We start from the raw sequence: 20817 nt of genomic DNA, 5'->3' as shown, positions 1-20817 counted from the left end.
GACGGTGCATGTCCTTCCTCTGGCACGTCTCCACCTTCGCACGCCTCAGTGGACTCTCGCCAACCAGTGGTCACAGACTACGGATCTTCTTTCTCATCCCATCTCTGTGACATCATCTCTTCAGCAATCTCTCCAATGGTGGTTGAACTCCTCAAATCTTTCCAGGGGTCTACTTTTTCATCTACCCCCTCACTCTATGATCATCACCACGGATGCGTCCCCCTATGCGTGGGGAGCTCACCTAGGAGATCTACGCACCCAGGGACTTTGGACCCCACAGGAGCGTCGTCATCACATCAATTTCCTGGAACTCAGAGCCATGTTCTACGCCCTCAAGGCGTTCCAACATCTCCTCTGCCCTCAAGTCCTCCTCCTCTGCACGGACAATCAAGTCGCCATGTACTACATAAACAAGCAAGGCGGCACCGGATCTCGCCCCCTCTGTTTGGAGGCTCTGCGCATCTGGACCTGGGCCACGGACCGCAATCTCTTTCTCAGGGCGGTCTATATCCAGGGCGAACAGAACTCTCTGGCCGACAATCTCAGTCGCATCCTTCAACCCCATGAGTGGACGTTGGACCCCCCGACTCTGCTCTCCGTCTTTGCTCGATGGGGCACTCCGCAGGTGGACCTCTTTGCAGCTCCTCACAATCATCAGCTGCCCCTATTCTGCTCCAGACTCTTCTCTCCTCACCGTCTGGCCCCGGATGCATTCCTGCTCGATTGGAGGGATCGGTTCCTGTATGCCTTCCCTCCACTTCCTCTGATGTTGCGGACTTTGTCCAAACTCCGCAAGGACAACGCCACCATGATTCTCATCGCACCTCGGTGGCCTCGCCAACACTGGTTCTCCCTCCTGCTCCAACTCAGCTCCAGGGAGCCCATTCCTCTTCCTGTGTTTCCTACTCTACTTACGCAACAGCATCAGTCTCTGCTACATCCCAATCTGTCTTCGCTCCACCTGACAGCTTGGTTTCTCTCGGGCTGACCTCTCCGGAGAACCTATCTCAACCGGTCCGCCTCATTTTGGACGCGTCCAGGAAACCGGCCACTCTCCAATGTTACCATCAGAAGTGGACCAGATTTTCCTCCTGGTGTCTCCGGCATCATCAGGAACCCACCTCCTTAGCAGTGGAAACTGTCTTGGAATATTTGCTCTCTCTGTCCAACGCTGGCCTCAAAACTACCTCCATCAGAGTCCACCTCAGCGCCATCACTGCGTTTCATGAGCCTATTTTCGGAAAACCTCTCACGGCTCATCCTCTGGTTTCCAGATTCATGAGAGGCCTCTTCAACATCAAACCGCCTCTCAAGCCTCCTCCTGTCGTCTGGGACCTGAATGTGGTTCTCTCAGCTCTTATGAAACCTCCGTTTGAGCCTCTTGCCACAACTTCTCTCAGGCTTCTAACCTGGAAGGTGCTTTTCCTAATTGCCATCACCTCTGCCAGGAGGGTTAGCGAACTACATGCACTGGTTGCCGACCCACCTTTCACTGTTTTTCACCATGACAAGGTTGTTTTGCGTACCCACCCTAAATTCCTTCCCAAGGTGGTCTCAGCTTTTCACCTCAACCAGTCCATTGTGCTGCCCGTCTTCTTCCCTAAGCCTCACTCGCATCCTGGGGAACAGGCGTTGCACACGCTGGATTGTAAGCGTGCCCTTGCTTACTATCTTGATCGTACCAGAGCTCACCGAACAGCCCCTCAGCTCTTTTTGTCTTTCGACCCCAACCGTTTGGGTCGTCCTGTCTCCAAACGGACACTTTCAAATTGGCTTGCTGCCTGTATTGCTTTCTGCTACGCTCGGGCCGGTCTCTCACTGGAAGGAACTGTCACGGCCCACAGAGTCCGAGCTATGGCTGCTTCCGTGGCTTTCCTCCGCTCCACGCCCATCGAGGAAATCTGCAAGGCGGCCACTTGGTCCTCAGTTCACACGTTCACTACTCACTACTGTCTGGATGCATTCTCCAGACGGGATGGACACTTCGGCCAATCTGTGTTACAAAATTTATTTTCCTAATGGCCAACCATCCCCCCTCCCTCTTTGTTAGCTTGGAGGTCACCCATGTGTTAAGAATATGCTGCCTGCTTGTCCTGGGATAAAGCACAGTTACTTACCGTAACAGGTGTTATCCAGGGACAGCAGGCAGATATTCTTAAGTCCCACCCACCTCCCCGGGTTGGCTTCTTAGCTGGCTTATCCTAACTGGGGACCACGCACTCCTCCGTCGGGCGGGAAGGCACTCGCGCACGCGCGGTGCGGCCAACTAGAAACTTCTAGTTAAAAAGGTCCGTACCGAGGGCTCCGTCGGTGACGTCACCCATGTGTTAAGAATATCTGCCTGCTGTCCCTGGATAACACCTGTTACGGTAAGTAACTGTGCTTTACTGTTAATTGTATTTTATTACTAAATGGCACCTTTTTCGTTACCTTGCTCGCATATTACACAATGAGCACTTTTAAAGGGAAAAAGTGCTCCAGATATGAGGTCAATGCAGCCGGCCTGTGCTTGCAGTGGAAGGGGAATCCTCTCGGGTGCTGGATACCCTTTGTGAGTGCCTCACACGTCGGTAGCAGGCAATAGGAAAGACTGGGCTTCCCTTACCACCCACACAGGGATTTCTCCAGCTGACGCTTGTCAGGGAAATAAAGTTTCCCTTATCTCCGATAGTGCTGAGGATTCCCTTACAGCTACTGCTGGCTTGCTTTAACAGCTGGGGCAGTTCAGGCCTCTTTACCACTGTAGGCCTTGGGGAGGGTTTTTTTGTGGGTTTTGTGCTGGTTTTGGCGGGAAGCGCCTCCATTTTGTCTGCATCAGGTAACCTTCCCCCTGTATTGGAGAGATGGGGCAGGTTTCTGCTGGGTCTCCTTCTTTGGCAGTGAGTCCAAATGGGCTGTCAGGGAGTTTTTTCCCCCTGATTTTGTTTTAGCCTTGTGCAAGGTTTATCTTCAGGAAGCTAGGGGTTCTGCTTCTGCCCTGGGGGTCTCGGTTTGTTTAGAGGGGGGTTGCCCTCCACTCTTGTTTGGCCCCCCTCAGCACTGGTTTTGACCCTGTCCCCCCACCCCAGTTTAGTAACCAATAGGAGTCTTTAGGTGAATATGTTTGTTGCAAACTGTTGCAGAAGAATGTCAATCATATCTTGCAGTTCATCCTTCACCCATGGAGTATAGTACTCTTCAGTTTTTCCTTCTACAAGCAAACTGAGGTGTGTCCTGATACTCTCTGTTCAGCTTTATTATTTTGGGAATTTTTTTCTCCATTTTGTGAGGCTTATGTGCCTAGGAGTCCCCAAGTTAAGGCTACTCTGCTTTCCTGCATCTGTATGCGATTATGAGGTGGAGAGGACAATTGCGTACAGACATAGGCAAGCTCTTGCGTGAGGTTACTGCAGTGAGGCGGGCAGCGTTCCAGAACGTAAGGTAACCAGTGTAGCCTGTGCGTGTGTACGTAATCTTGTGAACTCTCGCGAAATTCGGCACCTCTCCTGGCGGTGACTGCTTGATGTAAGATGGCGGCTGTGTCCGGTGCTGGAGGAGGTGAGAGCTGAAGGCGGTTGCGGATGCAACCACCGGACACTTAAGGCACAAATCAGATATTGATTCTCCCCTCTACAAAAAAGCCTAGAGGACTACACCAAAATCTTGTCTCTTGCAGTTGATACTTTAGAATCTAAATCACAATTTTGCATGAGGTAAAACTATAGTTTATAAATCTTTCCTTAATTGCTTCTGATAATTTCAGCTATACACAACTTAAAGCAGTGCAACATGCAGAAAGTGAAAAACTAAACTTCATTTTCTGCATATTGCACTGCTTTCAGCTGTATAGCTGAAATTATCAGAAGCAATTAATGAAAGATTTATAAACTATAAAGAGTTTTACCTCATGCAAAATTGTCATTTCTTTAATAAGACATTAACTTTTTTTTTTTTTTCTTCGGTCCTCCAAGTACCTACAAATCCAAAATGTGGCCCTGCAAAGGGTTTGAGTTTGACACCACTGGTATATGCAAACAAGAACAGGAGAATGTAGATCTTTTTACATAGAAGAAGGGATGTAGCCAGCAGATAACCAAGAAAAAAACTGTATAAGTACTGAGGCAGGAAAAGAAACTATATAAAAATATATGAGCTCTTGCTGTGTCTTTAATAAGAATTCAGGTATACTATATTGTGATCCTTTCATATTTTATTGGGTGTTGCTGTATAATCAAACATTTAAATCAGTTAAACAAGAAACTGCTGTTATTTAAACTTAATTGTATTATATAGGACAAACTTTAAAAAGAATGCCCTATAATATAGTAGAATGGAAATTCTTTTGATCAATGGTGTAGAGCCTGAGAGATGATGACATATAGCCACTTAACAGTATATAAGAAGATGAGAAGCCAGAGTAAAGCTCAGACCTCTGGACAGAGTCACATGGCTTAAAACTGAGATGTCTCCTTTGTACAAACTATATTGGAACTCTATGGAAAGGATGCATTTGTAACTAATTGACTTTTGATAAATATTTTCAATTGAAAATGTATATATTTGTACAAATTCTTGAGTTGGGGTATCCTGTTGGGTAAGAGAGTTAGTCTTTCCCCCTTGCTCAACATAACTAAACCTTGTCCTCAGTTTCACATGCAGAAAGTTCTTATAAATTGTTTTGAAATATTCATTGAGCAATATGTGGATGTTACATTTAGTAGATTTTCTCAGGGGTTTGTTATCCCTGGGCATGGGCTTTGTAGTTTCAATAGGCGGCAGCAGTAGGTAAAGTAAGAGATGGGCAAGGCAGAAGTTTGCAGTGGATTTTGAAGAATAGTTTGGTAAGATGAAACGATTCCAGAGGCTAGATTAAAGATCATACAGGCATGTGATGGATAGCTCAAGGTGAAAAAGGCAGCCCTCTGCTCAGGGAGACCATCCATCTGCTGTTAATAGAGGCAGGAGAGAGAGAAAGCTCTGAACAATGGGTTTGGAAAGCAGGGCAACTTGGAAGAGAAGGGCTTTTCAGCAGACACTGCTCTGGTTGTTGGACCTCCAAAGCGGTTGTCCCAGTGCCTCCTCTGGAGATTGCACCGGCAGGTATTCCTTTTACTTCATGGTGCCCAAGAAGGGGTCTTTCTGGCCCATTTTGGATCTCAAAGGTATCAACAGAGTGCTCCATGTTCCATCTTTTCATATAGAAACCCTGAAATCTGTAATTCTAGCGGTCCAGCCTAGGGAATTTCTGACTGCGATCTAATGGAGGCCTTTCTACATGTTTCTATTTGGGCCTCCCAGCGCTTCCTTCGCTTTGCAATTTGGGGCAAGCATTATCAGTTTTGTGCACTTCCCTTTGGACTAGCTACAGCACCATGCACCTTTAACAAAATTATGGTGGTGGTAGAAGCAGCCTTTGCGCAACGAAGGCATTCTGGTGCACCCTTATTTAGATGACTGGTTGATTTCGAGCAAAGTTGTTGAAGAGTTCCAGGATTACAGTTCGGGTGGTGGAGTTTCTCCAATCTTTGGGCTGGGTGGTCAATTTGTCCAAAAGCCGGTTGATTCTGTCTCATAGAGAATTGTGCGGGGACAGAAATCCTGCCCGTCCTCCTGGAATCAAATCCGTGCCCGCCTGTCCCTATAAACTTCAGAAGTGGTTATTTCATTTAATTATGCTACTGAATTAAAGGCTCTGGTAGAGACCCATTTACAAATAAGCAAAGACAGTTTACTAATTTAGAAATATTAATTGGGAAGAATACATACTTTGTAAACGTGTTTGTACCAGAGCCTCTAATGTAAATATAAATACTCAGCTGATGAGGACCCCCAAGCTGTCAGCTGAGGACTTCCTCGGCAGTTGGCCAGGGATCCCTTTTACCAAGTTTGGCAGGCAGCAAGTGTCCCTGAGTAACAGATGCTGGCACCTCGGTGGCTCATGGATGCTGCCAGTGACTGCTGCACTTGGTGGAGGGGAGTTCTAGCTGTCTCTAGAGGAGGTCCTCTGCTGGCGGTGCTTGGGGATCCCCACCAGCCACAACAAAGGTCAGAAAGTACTTCAATACTATAGAAATAAAACCATTTCCTTTTCTTTTAAATACAATACAAAGACATCTATATATATAAAATCAGAGGTATGTGTGTGTGTATGTGCCGCGATCACGCAAAAACGGCTTGACTGATTTGAACGAAACTTGGTATGCAGATCCCTCACTACCTGGGATGATATGTTCTGGGGGTCTCGCGGCCCACCTGCACACATGGGCGGAGCTACAAACATAAAATCAGATTTCACCCATTCATGTCAATGGAAAAAATGTAAAAAGCTGCCATTCTCACAGTAATTCAAAAACGGCTTGACCGATTTGAACGAAACTTGGTATGCAGATCCCTCACTACCTGGGGTGATATGTTCTGGGGGTCTCGCGGCCCACCTGCACACGTGGGTGGAGCTACAAACAGAAAATCAGATTTCACCCATTCATGTCAATGGAAAAAATGTAAAAAGCTGCCATTCTCACAGTAATTCAATAACGGCTTGACCGATTTGAACGAAACTTGGTATGCAGATCCCTCACTACCTGGGGTGATATGTTCTGGGGGTCTCGCGGCCCACCTGCACACGTGGGCGGAGCTACAAACAGAAAATCAGATTTCACCCATTCATGTCAATGGAAAAAATGTAAAAAGCTGCCATTCTCACTGTAATTCAAAAACGGCTTGACCGATTTGAACGAAACTTGGTATGCAGATCCCTCACTACCTGGGGTGATATGTTCTGGGGGTCTCTCGGCCCACAACTCTATGTTGCTTGCTCAAGGGTAGGTTCACCCAAGAATTTATATGTTCTTGCTCCTGGAGGTGAAACTAAAAATGTTGTTTATAATCACGTTTTGCGTTAGTTGTATTGTATTCATTTTGTCAAATATTTTACATTATAATTTGAATATTGTACTTTTTATTAAGCTGTAAAAAAATAATTTCATTCACCACTATAAAGTATCTTTATTTGAATCCATTTACAGTGTTATTGCTATAATTAAATACCCGTGCAACGCCGGGGCATCAGCTAGTCTGCTATATACATTTCCAAAAGCTAACATATTTTAGTCAATAAATTCAATTTTTTTACCTTTGTTGTCTGGAGACTTATTTTTCCATCAAGTTGGTCCCAGTTTCTTTTTTTCACTTTCCCGTCTCCTGCAAATTCTTCTGTTGCTGTCCATTGGTTCCTCCTACCATGGTCCAGCATTTATGTCTCTCATCTTTCGCCCATGCCCAACATTTCTCCTATCACCCCTTCCAGTCTGTTTGTGGATCTCATGTTCTGAAAAATCAGATTATATATCATCAAACTAATTCTTTGTTTTAAATGGAAGACATCCTAAAACTATACTGAAAATGCACTGAAGCTCCCTCCCTCAAGATTGTACCTCTCCCGGGTGCTGCACTTCTTCGCAAGGCAGCGAGCCCTGCCTTTTCTGCCTCCCACCCCCACCCCGCAAGACTACATCTCCTGAGAGCGGCTGCACTTCACAGGGCAGCAGGCCTGCCTTTTCTGCCCCCTCCCTCAAGACACTACCTCTCTTGAATGCTGCTGCACTTCTCGCAGGGCAGCCAGCTCTGCATGCTCCACGTGGCTGAAGCGAAGCCTTGCCTCCGACATCAGCTCTGACGTCGGGGGAAGACTTCTGGGTCAGCTACTTGTGGCATGCTGGAAGCGCTGCATGCTGCAGGAGGGCAGGAAAAGAAGACGAGACACTCGGCTTGAGCTGCCTCCCAACCCCGCGGTATCCCCAAGACCACGAGAGACATCCCCAAGGGATCCCTATGACCAGAGGGGGGCGTCCCTGTGACCCGAAGGGGGAACCCATGAGATTCCCATCGTCCCTGTTCCCGTGCAGCTCTCTACTGTCTCAACGCTTGGAGTACCTTGGTATTCTTTTCGACACCAGCCTGGGGAGAGTCTCCGGAGGCCAGGGTGTGCAGATGCAGATTCGCTCTGATGGATTGCCGATGTCTGCTGGCGCAGGACATTTGCAGGTTTTGGGGTCCATGGAGGCCTTCCTGGAAGTGGTCCGGTGGGCTCGGGCTCACATGTGTCCTTTTCAGTATGCACTTCTTCGGCAGATGTTGCCACATGTTCATAATCTGGATTCTCCGGTCCTGCTTCAGGAATTAGTTTGTTGCATCCTATACTGGTGCCTCCACTCTTCCAATCTGGTTCAGAGTGTGAGTCTTGGTACTAGATTGGACAGTGCTTCTCACGAATGCTAGTCTCGGTTGGGGAGCGCAATGGCTCAGTCGCGTGACACAAGGCTGCTGGTTGCCCGGTGGAGGTGTCCTGGTCGATCAATGTACTGGAGACGAGAGCCATTCGGTTAGCATTGGTGGAATTCCAATCCTTTCCAGGGCAGGATTAATTCTTCGAGGGCCCCTCAGGCCCACAAGTACACTGGACCCCCCCTCGCCTTGCCCTGCCTCATTTGTGTTGTATTATTTACTTCTTTATTTCCACTTGTATTTTTTTTTTTTTTTCAAAACAAACAAAGATTAGCATACCAGTGCAGTTTTTCTTCTATGCAACCCCAAACAACTCTGAACAAATCCCCCTTCCGTCCCTTCCCATCTACTTAACCAGGACTTTAACTCTGAACCCTTTCCATACATATTTTAAGGATAAACAACCAAATCTGTAACTCCTCTAGTTTGTTCCACTCCATGTATGTTAACTTGTAACAAAACAATAAGGCAAGCAGTCCACTAAATCAGTGTTCTTCATCCTTTTTACACCCGTGGACCGGCAGAAATAAAAGAATTATTTTGTGGACCGGCAAACTACTAGGACTAAAATTTAAAAACCCCGTTTACGCCCCATCTCCGCGAGCTCGGTCCCCGCAAACCATCTGATCCCATCTGCACAAGCCGCAATTATGATTTTATATTGAACATATTTTATTAAAGTATAAAAAGAAACACTATTCTGAACAATTGTGATTTTATAAATACAAATATACAGAGCACGGACCAACAAAAAACCCCTGTCTCCCCTCCCCTTCACATATATCCCCTCTACTATCAAGAAAACTGAACAAGCCAAGTTATTATAGAATGCTACATAGAAATATCATGCTAACAGAATACTGCAGTCCCCAGTTATGTCTCTAGCAGGATATATATTTCAAATCTGATATATTCTAATGACAAAATAGAAATAAAATTATTTTTTTCTACCTTTTGTTGTCTCTGGTTTCTGCTTTCATCTTCTTTTCACTCTTTTCCTTCCAGCATCTGCCCGTTTCATCCAATGTTTGCCCTCTCCCCCTTCCATATGTATCTGACTTCTTTCTATGCCCCTCTTCCCTGTCCATCCAGCCTGTTCCTTCTCTCTCCTTTTTACATCATTCATTCCAGCTTCACTGCCGTCTTCTTTTTTTTATCTCTCCTATACCAGATCTAGCATCTTTATCCCTCTCTCATTTCTCTGCTGACCCCCTTTCCAGCATCAATGTCTCTCTACTTTCTCATTCCTCTCTCTTCCCTTTCCCTCATCTGATCTCTCCATTCCACCCTGACCCCCTTCCTCTCCTGTAATCTCCCTGCCAGCTGTTTCCTTCCTTTTTTCTTTCTCCCTTCCCTCCTTCCTTTTTTCCCTTCTCCCTTCCCTCCTCCCTCTATCCAACATTAACTCTCTTCCCATCCCTTTCCCTCCTCCCCTCCCAGCAGCATCTCTCCTTCTCCCTTCCCTCTATCCAATATTAACTCTCTTCCCATCCCTTTCCCTCCTCCCCTTCCAGCAGCATCTCTCCTTCTCCCTTCCCTCCTCCCTCTATCCAACATTAACTCTCTTCCCATCCCTTTCCCTCCTCCCCTCCCAGCAGCATCTCTCCTTCTAATTCTCTCCAAGTCCAGTAACAGCTCTCCCTTTATCCAGCAGCTTCTCAGCCTCCTACAGTGGCTTCCTCCCCTTCCAGCAGCTCTCAGTACTTGCCTGCAGGAAGTTACCGGTAAATCACTGCCCTGGCAAGTAGGAGAGCTGGTGGGAGGGGAGACAGCCACTGTGAAGGCTCCCCGGATCTTGCTCGCAAACGCTGACCATCTCCCTCCACCTGTATCTGCAGCTCTCTCCATTCTACTCGCGACTTCCCCGCGGCCCTCTTCAGCAACTCGGCAGAGGCGGCGATCAAGACAGGCTGCCGATATCGGGATGTTCACTCTCTGAGTCCCGCCTATTTTGTTTCAACTTCCTGTTTCCTAACAGACGAGACTCAGAGAGGGAAAGCCCCGACATTGGCAGCCTGTCTTGATCGCCTGAGGCTGGGAGGAACATTAGTCGGGAGGAACCACAGTCGGCAGGAAATTTAACTGCCAACTGGATCTCGGCGGCCCTGCGCAGACCGGCAGAAATTTTCTGCAGACCGACACCGGTCTGCAGACCAGCGGTTGAAGAACTGTGCACTAAATAATCCAACATGAAACAAAAGATCGGCAGACAATAAGGAGATTCAAATCAGGTTTATTCAAGGTACTCCCAAGAACCATGCCCAATGCATTTTACCAAAGAAGCCAGTCAACGCTAACAGAAAGCCATGCCTTTCCTACACACAGAACACAGATACACCCTCACCCAGTATGGAATAAGTAATCACAAACTAAAAATAGAAATATATAGATAAAGAAATTGAACCGCCAAGAAGCCAAACTGCATACAGTGAAACACCACAGAAACAATGAGACCCGGGAAACTACAGACCGGTGATCCTGACCTCGGTACCGGGAAAGATGGTAGAGGCGCTGATAAAGGACCGCATCATTGATCACCTTGATGGACATGGTCTGATGAGGACCAGCCAGCACGGTTTCAGCAAAGGCAGATCTTGTTTGACAAACTTGCTGCAGTTCTTTGAGGGAGTGAACAGACACATAAACAAGGGCGAACCGGTTGACATTGTATATCTGGACTTTCAGAAAGCGTTCGACAAGGTTCCGCGTGAACGACTACTTCAGAAAATTGCAAGCCATGGAATAGAGGGTGAAATACTCACATGGATTAAAAATGGCTGGAGCATAGGAAACAGAGAGTAGGGGTAAATGGACAATACTCAGACTAGAAGAGCGTCACCAGCGGGGTGCCTCAGGGTTCTGTGCTTGGACCTGTGCTCTTCAACATCTTCATAAACAATCTGGACATAAGTACAACGAGCGAGGTGATAAAATTTGCAGATGATACGAAGTTATTCAGAGTAGTGAAGACGCAGGGGGATTGCGAAAATCTACAACGTGACATAATCAGGCTCGAGGAATGGGCTGCGACATGGCAGATGAGGTTCAACGTGGACAAGTGTAAAGTGATGCATTTTGGTAACAAAAATCTCATGCACAAATACAGGATGTCCGGGGCGGTACGGAGAGTACTTGGGAGTTCTGATCGACAAGTTGATAAAGCCGTCCGCGCAATGTGCAGCGGTGGTGAAAAGGGCGAACAGAATGCAATATTTATTCTATGCATGTATGTTGTAAACCACTTAAAATTTGTAGATTTGCAGTACAGGCAGTCCCCAGGTTAACAACTTTTAATGCTGTTCTTGCCAGATTTGTATGTAACTCAGAACTTGTAGATTTTAAGATTCTTTCTGCTTACAGCTGACAAAAGGGCCAACCGTCCATACAATGTTCCCACTAAGGTACAGCATGCACAACCACACTCTGTTCTTAATGTGGCCATGCATCATTCCTCAATCTGCTGCAGGAGAGCTGCCATTAGAAAAACTACTTAATGAAATCAAATGAAGCTGGAACCTTAAGTATGAGATGTACTTAAGTCAGGTGTCTGTAACTTGGGGACTGCCTGGACTCAAGACATACAGTATTTATCTGGCCTCAGTCACATATGCAGAAAATAGAAAAAACCCTTCTCAAATACAGACCCACAAACTAAAAGTACTATTGTACACAAACAAAACCCTAATATGCCAGACTGCAAACAGTACACCACAAGTGAAATACCGTATTTCCCTGAAAATAAGCCCTAGCATGATGTTTGGGGTAGGTCTTAATAAATGCCCTACCCCAAAAATAAGCCCTAGTTGAGGCACTTATTTTGGGGGGAGGGGAAGCAAAATAAAAGTCCACTGCTGGTACCAGGATCTTCCTAAATGCTGCAGCAGCCCCTTCCATCTCTCCCCATGCCGACCGCGAGACCAACATACCATTACCTACTTCCAAAAGGCAGCGTTAGGGCAGCAATCTAAATGGGCTGCTTCGGGCCTTCTCACATCGGGGTGTTCCTCTGCCACATCACTGATGTCATCAGCTATGCGGCAGAGGAACGCCCTGTTTAGATTGCTGCCGCTTGGAAGTAGGTAATGGTCAGCATGGGGAGGGAGAGATGAAAGGGTCAGCGGGGGTTTGGCTGCGCGGCAGGGGGATAGAAAGATGTGGGTTTGTGATTGGGCATTGTTTCCCTGAAAATAAGCCACTGTCTTATATTATTTTTGGGCCCCAAAAATGCACTAGGTCTTATTTTCAGGGAAACATGGTAGAAACAAATGCATTTTTTCCTAACAGTCCAAAATATTTTGAAAATTAACATAGTTCAATTACTGAATTAAAAATAAAAAAACATCTTTCCTACCTGGCAATTTTATTTCTTTGATCAACTTATTCCCTCTATGCTCTTAACTCTGTTTCCATGGCCTTCTTATACTTTGTTATTTGTTGCCTCTTCGTTTTTTACACTACATCCATCTTAGGTACTGATTTGCATATTCTTTTCTTCCATTTTTCTGTCTCCATCTCAAATCTATCTACCTTTTTATCTCTTCCATCCATGTGCACCATCTCCTCCCTCCCCCTCTGTCCGTGGGTATCATTTCTTCCCTCCTTCGTCCATGTGCACCATGTCCTTTCCCTCCCCCTCCATTTGCACCATCTCCTTCCCCTCCATCCATGTGCTCCCCCCATTCATCTCTGCCCCCTCCCAGTCAGCATCTCTCCCTTTTTCCTCCCTCCCCATCACCCTGGTTCCACTCTGTTCCAAAGCCCCCTTCACCTCAAAAACTACAAGGTCACCTGCACAGCAGCAGTTTTCTACTCTGCCTCCTCGGCATGGTTCTTTTCCTGTGGTCTGCCCAAAGTTGCTTCAGATGGGGGTGGACCATGGCAGATGAGGCCATCAGCAGCATTGGAGAATCAGCTGCCCCGGCACCCTCCAAGTTTTCAAGGTGAGGGGAGCTTATTAGGAGATGCCATTTCCTACTGTACTGAAACACTATTTAATTTTCTATACCGTTCTAAGAACGGTTTACATGCATTTATTCGGGTACTCAAGCATTTTTCCATCTGTCCTAGCAGGTTCACAATCTATCTAACATACCTGGGGCAATGGGGGGATTAAGTGACTTGCCCAGGGCCACAAGGAGGAGCGTGGGTTAGAACCCATGACCTGAGGGGCCTGAGGCTGTAGCTTTAACCACTGTGCCACACTCTTCCCCCACCCTACCTGTTAGTTTCACTTTCTTTAAGGACAAGCATTTATTATTAGTCCCCATAGTAGCAGGTTGACTTTAAATTTAAAAAAAGGGGAACATGGAAAATATTATGCCAACAGGCAAACACGTTTTTGGCAATAAGAAGCCATAGCTCTAGTATTATGAGGATTATTACCATGGTACGTTCTAATGACATAGTATCTTGTGAAGTTTCAGTAGAAGCAAACCCCACAAGCAAATAAAAGTTGTACATTCAGGCTAATCTACATGATGGTGATAATCACCAATTGCACAAAGGTGCATCCCGACTGAATTCATTATTAAATTTGACTCTGGAAGTTATAAAAGGTTACCAAACCTTTTTTTTTTTAAATGTGAGTCACAAGAAATGTTCTAGAAGGGCAGCTTCTCAACACACTGCGCTACCCCAGGCGTGCGCGCTGCCGGAAGCATTGTAAATCTTCCCCCTCCCCCACGCTTTTGCGCGCTCTCTAATAAATAAGGGAGCATGCGCGGAACCTGGAAGGAGCACGTGCACAGGAGCAGTATGCTGTGAACGACGTGCTGCGCAATTCAAAAGAGGTTGCTTTTTTTTTTCCCTTCTGCATTCAATCCTGCCACCCTTCCCAAGGGAAAAAAGCAGTCTTTTTGCTCTGCTCTTGGACCCTCCTCCCCCACGGGAAAAACTGTGCTCTTTTGGTCTTGTTCTTTGGCGGCCCTCGTGGGGAAAGAACTCCATTCTGCGCCTCCTTGGAGCTGAGCTCCGTAGACTCTGTCTCTCCCCCTCCAGGAAAAAAAGAAGTGCATTCTGTGCTTCCCCTGACTCTCTGTAGTCCCCGCGGGAAAACAGCGTTTTCTGACCTCCACCAAGTCCTAAAGCTTGTACTCCTCTCCCTTCACCCCTCCCTCCCCGCGCGGGAACCACATCCTTTGGGACTGCCACCTTTCTGGGCAGCAACCTTGCTTCTGTCTGCTTCATTTTCCAGTACTGGGTAAGAATTAAAAAAGAAGGGAGAGGTAGCAAGAAGAAAATGACTAGGATGGGGAAAGGGGCGTGGTGGCGACCCGGAGCAGAGCACGCCGTCATTCGGTTGGGGAGAGATGCATGGAGCGGTTAAAGATTTGCTGCTCCAGATAAGCGCGACCATAGTCCCTGCTGGTCCTCTACTTTCTGCCCCGGAACAGGAAATTGACAGGGTAAGGGCGGTAGTCAGTGGAGTTGATTGCGTGCAGACTTTGGCCCTGTTATCGCTCCACTCGCAAATCTCCCCTCTCTAAATCACCCTGTTCTTAGTATGTGGCTGGAGGGGAGAGAGAACAAAATAAGGGTGTAAAGCTTGGGGAAGCAAAAAGAAGGCATGATGGGGCAGACAGGACTGGAGTGTATGCAGGTGTCCAGTGAATGGCGTTGCTGAGCTTCTCATGTTTCTTTGAGGCTGGGAGTTGTAAAAGGTTCTGCAAAAGTTGGAAGAATGGCTTGATGTCTGGCAACTAAAATTCAATGCAAAGATGTGCAGAGTGATGCATTTGGGGTGTAGAAATCTGAAGGAGATCTACGTGCTGGCAAGCGAGAGGTTGATATGCACAGATGGGGAAATAGACCTTGGGGTGATTGCATCTGAAGATCTGAAGGCGGGAAAGCAGTGTGACAAGGGGGTGACCATAACCAGAAGGATGCTAGGCTAAGCTGTATAGAGAGAGGTGTAACCAGCAGAAGAAAGGATGTGTTAATGCCTCTGTATAGTTCATTGGTGAGGCCCCTCTTGAAGTATTGTATTCAGTTTTGGAGGCAAGGATATAAGAAGACTTGAAGCTGTCCAGAGGAATAGTAGGAGTTTGTGCCAAAAGACATGGCATGATGCCAACAAACTGTGAGGGAGTGGGAAGAGTGGAAGGATCCTTGTTAACATTATCTGCCCTGCTCTTGACATTTAGATATAGGCTACTCACTCACTATCAGATGTACTTTTTTTTTTTCCTTTTGTCTTTCTTTGCTGGTTGAGGTAGAAATTTGTTATGCGGCATGAATTCAGCACTTCCAGTCATTTTCAAAAGTTGGCTCCAATGCAGTGTGCGTTCCTGTCATGTTAGCATACATTTCTTGTACTCAGCCTATTTGCATGCTGCATTGGGAAGCAAAAGTTTTCATTACCCTTGAATTAGGAAATCATTTGCTTGTATTAGAGCTTTTAGAACACAGCTCTAATGCAAGGTTATTGCATTGGTCCCATAGTTTCTTGCTTTCAGTCCCATCCAGACTCTAAAACCTCAAATCACAGCTTTCTTTCATTAATTGGCTGGTTTGCTGGTCAAGGTTATCACTGTGCGTCCGATTCCATTCGACTATTCCTTCAGTATATCGAATCACTGGTATTGCTCATGAGTTGATAGCGCTGATTGTACTGATAAACATTTAAGCTTCACTTTAAGATTTTTCTTCTTTGTAGTATTCTGTATTCATTTTTTTCTCTGTAGTGTGCAGACAAGTGCCTTTCACTCTCAAATCTCCTGCTTTCTTGTCAAGACTCTCCCAGGAAGCTCATTGAATCTCCTCTGGACTTAATCATCCGTCTCTTTTGGCCTGCACCAATGTGGTCTTTCCTAGAATTTAGTACCATAACACGTGAATCAGTCCACCACTACTCTCACCTCTATGTACTCTTCAAAGGGAGAAGCAGAGACCCAGTAATGGCTATAAAGACCCCTGTGCACATCTTTTCTCTTTTCACACACATCCCCAGTAGCTAATTGCCCCTTCATTTTACCTCCAGTTGATCTCTTGTGTTCCCTCACCCACCAAACCTTGCTAACTTACCCCCTCAAAATTTCCAGTTTCTTCCAATACCATCCTGCATTTAGATTCTCCCTGAGCAATCTACAGGGGGGGTGTTCCATAGGAGGGATTAGGTATCCCTCCTCCAGCTTTCGTTTGAAGGGGGGGTGCTGTCCAGGCAGGAGGGACTGGGCATCCCTCATGCTGCTTTTGTTCAGGGGGGGCCAGGGCCGGGCAGGAGGGACTGGGCATCCCTCCTGCCGCTTTTGTTTTGGGGGAGGGGTGTCAGGTCCGGGCAGGATGGTCTGGGCATCCCTCCTGCCTCTTTCATTGGGAGGGGGGGGGCAGGAGGGACTGGGCATCCATCCTGCCCTGTTCAGGGGGGGGGGACGGGACAGGGGGCTACAGCTGCAGTTGCTAAACTTATCACAACAGGGAGATCCCTTGCTTCGATAAGCTCAGCAGTCATGTCCATTTGTAATGCATTGTACGCATCTCCCACTGGCCTAAGGAGACGTGTACGGCCTTTTAGGTCCACCTAAGGCTACTTCCGGGCCAAACCATGCCTGTGCCTAGCCTTAGGCAGACTTATGCACCTCCCTAAGCTCCCGGAGGTGCCTCCAACTTAGGCGGCCTGCCGCGGGAGCTTTTTTTTTCTAAAAATGTGCATCTCGATTGGCTGGTTAGACAGCAGTAGGACACCTACTGCTGCCTAGAATCAGGACGCCGTTTACAGAATCCAGGCCTAAGTGTCTCTTTCCCTACCAACTCTCTTTCTTCAATTGACTCAAAACTCAGCTCTTATCACTTCCCTGTTGGCATTATACTTTAATCAGATAAGTTCAAATAAGTTAGTTTACTACATTTTGCTATATCCTATATGCAATTACAAAACCGTTGTATTTTACTGTTTCTGCACTTCATTTTACTAATAGCAAAGTATTTTCTTTCTGAAGGTGTCAACAAAAAGTGTGGGCAAAATGGCAGAATATTTTCTGAAGCAATGCATTCATATAGAGAAGAAAAAGAAAAACCCTTCAATTCATAAGCTGCAGCTAGAAATAAAAAAGCTGGATGAAACAGGCTCATGCCAGATATGCACCTTTGGGAATGCCAAAAAGATATGCAGTGACAAGGTAATCATGGTTCTTGGAGCTACTGGGTCAGGCAAAACCACCCTTATCAATGGAATGATCAACTACATCCTGGGAGTGACGTGGGAAGACGAGTTCCGAATCAAACTGATAGATGAACAAACCAACAGAAGTCAAGCAGAAAGCCAGACCTCCTCAATCATCGCTTACCAGCTCATCCATCAAGAGTTCTTCCGGGTCCCATATAGCTTAACTATTATAGACACTCCAGGATTTGGAGACACCAGGGGGATAGACCGAGATAGATTTCTTATGGAGGAGATCAGGAGATTCTTTTCCATACTTAAAGGTATTGATCACATTGATGCTTTATGTTTTGTAGTACAGGCATCCCTAGTTCGCCTGACCCACACACAGAAATATATTTTTGACTCTATTCTCTCTATATTTGGAAATGACATTGCTGACAACGTACTGATACTTGTTACCTTTGCAGATGGACAAAAACCCCCAGTGTTAGAAGCCATAATTGCTTCAGATATTCCATGTTCCAAAGACCAAACTGGCTCTCCAGCTCATTTCAAATTTAACAACTCTGCTTTGTTTGCACACAATGCTGCCAATAACCCTTTACACAGTGATGGAGATGATAACTTTGAAGAAATGTTCTGGAAGATGGGGCTAAAAAGTTTCAAGAATTTATTTACAGCATTGGGACAGCTGCAAACCAAGAGCTTATTGTTAACCAAGGAGGTCCTCAAAGAGCGTAAGCAACTGGAGATCCTAGTGGAGGGACTGCAGCCCCAAATCAGAGCTGGATTAACAAAACAAGAAGAACTCCGAAACATAACTGCAGCTCTGAATCAAAACAAGGATAAGATGAAAGCAAATGAAAATTTTGAGTATGAGACCTCCATAACTGTGGGGAAAAAAAAAGTGGTGACCGGTTTCATAACCAACTGTCATAAGTGTCACTACACCTGCCACTATCCTTGCGGAATTGCTAATGATATTGAGAAGCATAACTGTTGGGCCATGGATAAATACAAGAACTGCCGGATTTGTCCCAATCGTTGTGTCTGGAATGTTCATTTCAATCAAAAATACAAGTGGATTTACGAAAATCAAATTGTAAAGGGAACTTACCATGATTTGAAAAAAAATTATGAGAGTGCTTATGGTGAAGTCATGACAGCTGAGCAGATGTTCAAGCAGCTTGAAGAAGAACTCTCTGAAGTTGAAGAAAAAGTGTTGGAGCTCATAAATATGTTATCAAAGTGCCTTCAGCGGCTGGAAGAAATTGCCTTGCGACCAAACCCACTCTCCACTCCAGAGTACATTGACCTCCTGATTGTATCTGAGAAAGAGGAGGCCAAACCAGGATACCAGGCACGGATCAAGTCATTGGTGACAGTAAGGGAGAGGGCTGTAATAATATCCAGTATTGCAAATACAAAGATAGAATTGAATTCAGATGGGAGTAAAATGAAAGTTACTGAGAAAAACCAAAGTAAAGTATTTCATATCTTTGATAATGTCAGAAGCTGGATTACTTCTGCATAAGATTTCTGTTAACAGAAAATTTAATAATGTTTACTCCTTCATACCACTAGGCTAGCAAACATTTCTGAGAATACTGCAAAGTGCTAGAAATATGTTATTACAGACAGAGCAGGCATTAAGGTTAGGAGATAGAGTAAGGCTCTACTGTTCAGAAAGTTACAAAAATTTTGACACATTTTAATATGATATATGAACCAAACAGTGGTATTATGTAGGAGAATGGCTGCAAGTACCCCTCCAAATGTTTCTGGTGCTATGACCCTCCTCACCCTAAACCAGGGGTCTCAAAGTCCCTCCTTGAGGGCCGCAATCCAGTCGGGTTTTCAGGATTTCCCCAATGAATATGCATGAGATCTATGTGCATACACTGCTTTCAATGCATATTCATTGGGGAAATTCTGAAAACCCGACTGGATTGCGGCCCTCAAGGAGGGACTTTGAGATCCCTGCCCTAAACTAAACAGCAAAATCATACATAGGCTCTAAATTCTCTCTTTCCTACTGAATCCTTTGCATGTTGTGATACTTTCTATAAAACAAACATAAAATTACTGAAATATGTTGCTGTACTTAAGCTTTTGAGAACAAATATATCCCTGTATTCTACTGTATATGTGATTCAGGTCAGTTATGCTTCTGTTCATTCCTTTGTGAGAGTAAAGGATGAATGGAATATTGCATTAAGAATGGGATTTGTTAGATTTTAAAAAAATATATATGCATAAAATAATGATCTCCTTATTTCTAGTTTGCCTGTTAACTTGGTGAGTTACAATCATTCATACAAAAATTCAAAACATAAAACAGTATATTAATAAAGAAAACATCTGTGCCTCGCTTTATAAGAAATCCATCAGTTAAGCAGCAAGGTATCTATGCCTGTGAGAATAAGTATCATGAACATTATAAGATGTATATTCATTGGTAATTTATTCCAAAACAATGTAACTTAGTCAAAGAAGGTATTACAAGTTGTTTGTACTCAATAATTGTAAATGACTTGGTTGATAAATGTGCAACACTTCCATCATATAAAAAAGAACTTGACCAACAAGCATCAAAATCGTAAACTTAATCTTATACTGAACAGGAAACCAGTATAATACCTTCATCGACTGCTGTATCAGTTTAGAAATTTGTGCTTGCATATTTAGTTTCAAATCCAACAAAACCCCAAGGCTAAAAATTGATGTTTTATTTGAAGGGTTATATTTTGTTACTGTGCATATTTATATTATTGCTGTAAATCACCTTGCATTTTGGATTTAGATAGGACCTATGTTATTACTGGGTATAATTTGGGTGGGTTGTGGTCCTCTCCATCCCTTAGTAAAGGTAGAGGATAGATGAGCTTATGGCTCAAGGGTTGGAGTTTGTTAGATATTTTCATGCTGATGTATTTCAAAATGTTTTCTTTGTTCCTTCAGGTTCAGGTTGAGAAAGTGGTATGTAAAAGTGAATATTATGTTGTGTATCACATAGCTTTGTTACTTATAGCTTCCATATTTTATTATTGTATGTGTTTATGAAAATAAAGATTAACATAAAGCAAATAATTCAAGGTGATAGCATTTTTAAATGATTAAATTCCCAATCCAATTTGGAATTTAAATTCCACCTTATTTCAACCATCATTCAAGTGGATCACAAGTTAAGAAGTTGACATTTATGATAAGTGCAATAACTTAAAACCTACATATGATCAAACACACAAGACAGTCTATCAAGACCCATATAATAAAGAAAATAGATACGAGGGTGGTTTGAGAATTTGGTAAAAAAGCAAGTTATACATTTAAAAAAATTTGACAAAACTATATTTTTCTAATAGGATGGAAAAACTGGAAACTCGCTGGACTAAGTATAATTCTCAGTGGAGACTGAGAAAAATAATTTTTAATCAGTCATCTTTTTATAT

The 20817-nt window shown here is 44.8% G+C and overlaps 1 protein-coding gene across 3 annotated transcripts; it reads left to right on the top strand.

Annotated features, from left to right (window-relative positions):
* The first annotated feature begins 13943 nt into the window (after window positions 1–13943).
* LOC117364741 lies at window positions 13944–20441 on the top strand. Of its 3 annotated transcripts, none has more exons than XM_033954303.1 (2): window positions 13944–14051; window positions 17199–20441. In XM_033954303.1, exon 2 carries the CDS (start codon window positions 17223–17225, stop codon window positions 18897–18899), a length of 1677 nt encoding a protein of 558 aa, XP_033810194.1. In that variant the 5' UTR covers window positions 13944–14051; window positions 17199–17222; the 3' UTR covers window positions 18900–20441. The 3 variants fall into 3 exon arrangements, with proteins under 3 accessions (XP_033810194.1, XP_033810205.1, XP_033810187.1); XM_033954314.1 differs by lacking the exon at window positions 13944–14051 and adding an exon at window positions 14086–14461; XM_033954296.1 differs by lacking the exon at window positions 13944–14051 and adding an exon at window positions 14478–14666.
* Window positions 20442–20817: the final 376 nt, after the last annotated feature.

Source organism: Geotrypetes seraphini, chromosome 1 (genome assembly GCF_902459505.1).
Source record: "Geotrypetes seraphini chromosome 1, aGeoSer1.1, whole genome shotgun sequence".
In the NCBI taxonomy this organism is placed as follows: Eukaryota; Metazoa; Chordata; class Amphibia; order Gymnophiona; family Dermophiidae; genus Geotrypetes; species Geotrypetes seraphini.
This window is presented reverse-complemented; position numbering and strand designations above follow the sequence as displayed.